Source organism: Pteropus alecto, unplaced genomic scaffold (genome assembly GCF_000325575.1).
Source record: "Pteropus alecto unplaced genomic scaffold, ASM32557v1 scaffold125, whole genome shotgun sequence".
Lineage (NCBI taxonomy): Eukaryota > Metazoa > Chordata > Mammalia > Chiroptera > Pteropodidae > Pteropus > Pteropus alecto.
The window spans coordinates 5,199,453-5,202,407 of NW_006436888.1; the positions used below are offsets into that span (position 1 = coordinate 5,199,453).

The window sequence follows — 2,955 nt, forward strand, 5'->3', positions numbered from 1 at the left end:
AACAGACGAGGCAGAGAGGGGATTAACTGCAGGAGCCAAGATCAAGTCGGCAGAGAGGCACGGATCCAGAGCTTGGGAGGAGCTGGCTTCAAATATGAGGATTAATTGGGTCCTCCGGGTCTTACACTAAATCACTGGTCGGGATCATACAACAGGAGGTTGAAGAAAAATGTAGTTCTCTACGTGGAGCATTCGTGGCTAACACCCTACCTTATACTCCCCTAAGAAGGCCTTTGCACATGCGTGGTGCACGCACGTCGCGTCGACTCGGGCGCTCTCGCGAGAAGAGCCGTGCAGGCCGGAAATATGGCGCCTCCCAGCCCCCGAGAATCCAAGGCCCCGTCGGCAACGAGCGCGGCCAAGTCCGACGAAGAGATGGTGCTGCCGGGATTTCCGGACGCAGACAGCTTCGTGAAGGTGAGTTCCCGGGGCCTCCGGGACACCGGGAGCAGCCCGCGATCGGCCGGAAGCGGGCCCAGGACCTCTTGGCAGCCGCCCGCCCGGCCGCGCGCGCACCGCTCAGGAGCCCCGGGGTTGGGGTCGAGGCGCAGTTGCCCGCGCCGGTCGCAGTCTCACTTCATCCTCCGGGGGCGGGGCCTCGCACGCGGGCACTGAGGGTCGCCCCGCATCCCAGGACCCCCCTCGTTCCCCGAGTTGAGCCCATGCAGCCCTTAGTGTGGAGAGCCCTCTCCACACTAGGAAGGGCTTCTTTGTCGCGTTGATGCCCCAGCACTCGCGACCTCAAACCCTGCGCAGGCCCGAACCACCCAACCAAGTGCGGAGGGGCTCGCTCGGCTCCTTTATGTTTCCCATCCCTGCCTGCATCTTCCCCTCCCGCGGCCGAGATGGCGCCTCTTGCCTCTCCCGTAGTGTTCTACATAATCCCCCAAACTGGGTTTTAATGTCGCCTGTTAAAGCTGCTACCGAATCTCCTTCCTGTAGGTACCATAGAACGTTTATCAATGCCACGTCTAAGGAACACAGGGTTCATTTAAATTTTTTGTGTAGCGTAGCTTCAATATATAGAAACATAAAACTAAGTTTAAACACCTCATGCATACCTCTTAAAAACCGTGAAACTAAAATAGCTTGTAAGTTTGCACTACATATTCCCAAAATTCCACTCATATATCTAATTTATTATTTGCAGATGCTATAATTAATTTATTTGTCTCTGAATAGTTTCTCGACCACTAGCCATGGTCCTGATTGGGTGCGTTCATGCTACAAGCTACCAAGTACCCCACCATAACTCAAATTCCCACCTCCTTTCTCTTTTCTTGGAAAACTTCTATTACACAACTCACAGTGAAGTCATTTGGCTTTCACATGACCAACCATCTTTTATCTAGGACAGCCACTTCAGATTTTTTCTCATTACCACATAACAATTAAAATAGAGGGCTACTTGACACTGACCAAACCATAAACATAAGTCCAGTTGTGGGCGGTAGGTGTTATCAGTTGGTCAGCCAAAGGATCTAGAATATTCTTATATTGTTTTTAGGTGATGCTCACCCAAATGAAAACACAAAATAAATTCCTGTAGAAAACTCATGGATCTGAAGTTGAGTAGTAATAATAATAGCACTTATGTGTCAAGCACTATCCAAAGTGATTTATTAGCTCATTTAATCCTCTCAACAACTCTGTAGGGTTGGCACTTTTATAATGCTGTTTTTCAGAGAAGGAAACTAAGGTCCAAGTAAATGAAATAACTTGCCCAAGATCACAGTTAATAGGTAGCAGAGCCAAGATTCAAACCCAGGCCGTTTGAATATTAGTCGTTTTATATATGTATTTGTTCTTCCTCTCCCCACTCTCCCAAGTAAGCTCCAGAACATGGTTTCATGTTTACCATTGTATACTCAGAACCTGGGCTAAAATTGGCACTAAATGAATATTGTGAGATTGGATATCTTCATTATCTAGCAAAATGTATTATATATAGTAGATGTTGAAAAAAATAGTTGCTGAATGAATGAGGAATACATGTTCAAAACATGCTCGTTTTCTGGTTTTGACAGTTTGCTCTTGGGTCAGTGGTGGCAGTCACCAAGGCATCTGGGGGCCTACCACAGTTTGGCGACGAGTATGATTTTTATCGAAGTTTTCCTGGCTTCCAGGCATTTTGTGAAACACAGGGAGATAGGTTGCTTCAGTGGTAAGTACTATATATTGTTTTCTAATGTTGAAAGAAATAAATAGAAAGAAGTAGATAATGTTTCCTGAAATTTGTTTTTTCTTACCATAATTTCCTGTGCTATAAAGGGCTATGGAATATAAAAATGAGACAATGGATTTTCATTAGAGAAACATTACTTGGTAAATTTTGAGTTTAACTTTTAAAATATATTGACTCTTATACCTATAGATAATGAATCTTTTTGAATTAATATAGGACTTGAAAACCTAGTCCAAGATTCTCTCATACAACTTGTGGAGTCACGAATGTTAGCTTTCTAATAAGTGTATTAGGACAGACAGTACACAAACTTGGATTTTGTTTAGCTGTTCCAGGACAGAATTAGGGAATGTTTTAGATTTCATGTTAAAACAATGAATGCAAAGTACATTGTTTACATAGTATTATATATTTTTTAGAATTTGAAGGAAGCTTTGAGGTAATTTTTTTCACTCCTTCGATTAACAGATGAGCCTTAGCGAGATTTAGTGAATTGCCCAAGGCCACTCAATGATTTTGGCCGGAAGGGTCCACGTTTTATTAGTTTGATCATAAAGTATTGCAGAGTCTTAGCCAAGCCTTTCAAGCCTTCTCCCAGATTGTAAACAAATGAATCAAAGTATACAAACTAATGCTGGTTTTCCTGTCCTTAGCATGAGTAGGGTGATGCAATACCATGGGTGTCGAAGCAACATTAAGGATCGAAAGAAAGTGACCGAATTGGAGGACAAGTTTGATTTGCTAGTTGATACCAATGACGTTATTCTGGA

At 44.1% G+C, this 2,955-nt stretch overlaps 1 protein-coding gene across 1 annotated transcript in view; it reads left to right on the forward strand.

Annotated features, from left to right (window-relative positions):
- Positions 1-258: 258 nt before the first annotated feature.
- The window catches only part of EXOSC10 (exosome component 10), an 18,860-nt gene continuing 16,163 nt past the window's right edge, over positions 259-2,955 (forward strand). The window contains 3 exon segments of the mRNA XM_006914363.3: positions 259-417; positions 2,028-2,164; positions 2,839-2,954. Of these exon segments, the coding sequence (XP_006914425.1) occupies positions 307-417; positions 2,028-2,164; positions 2,839-2,954 (364 nt within the window). The 5' untranslated portion in view covers positions 259-306.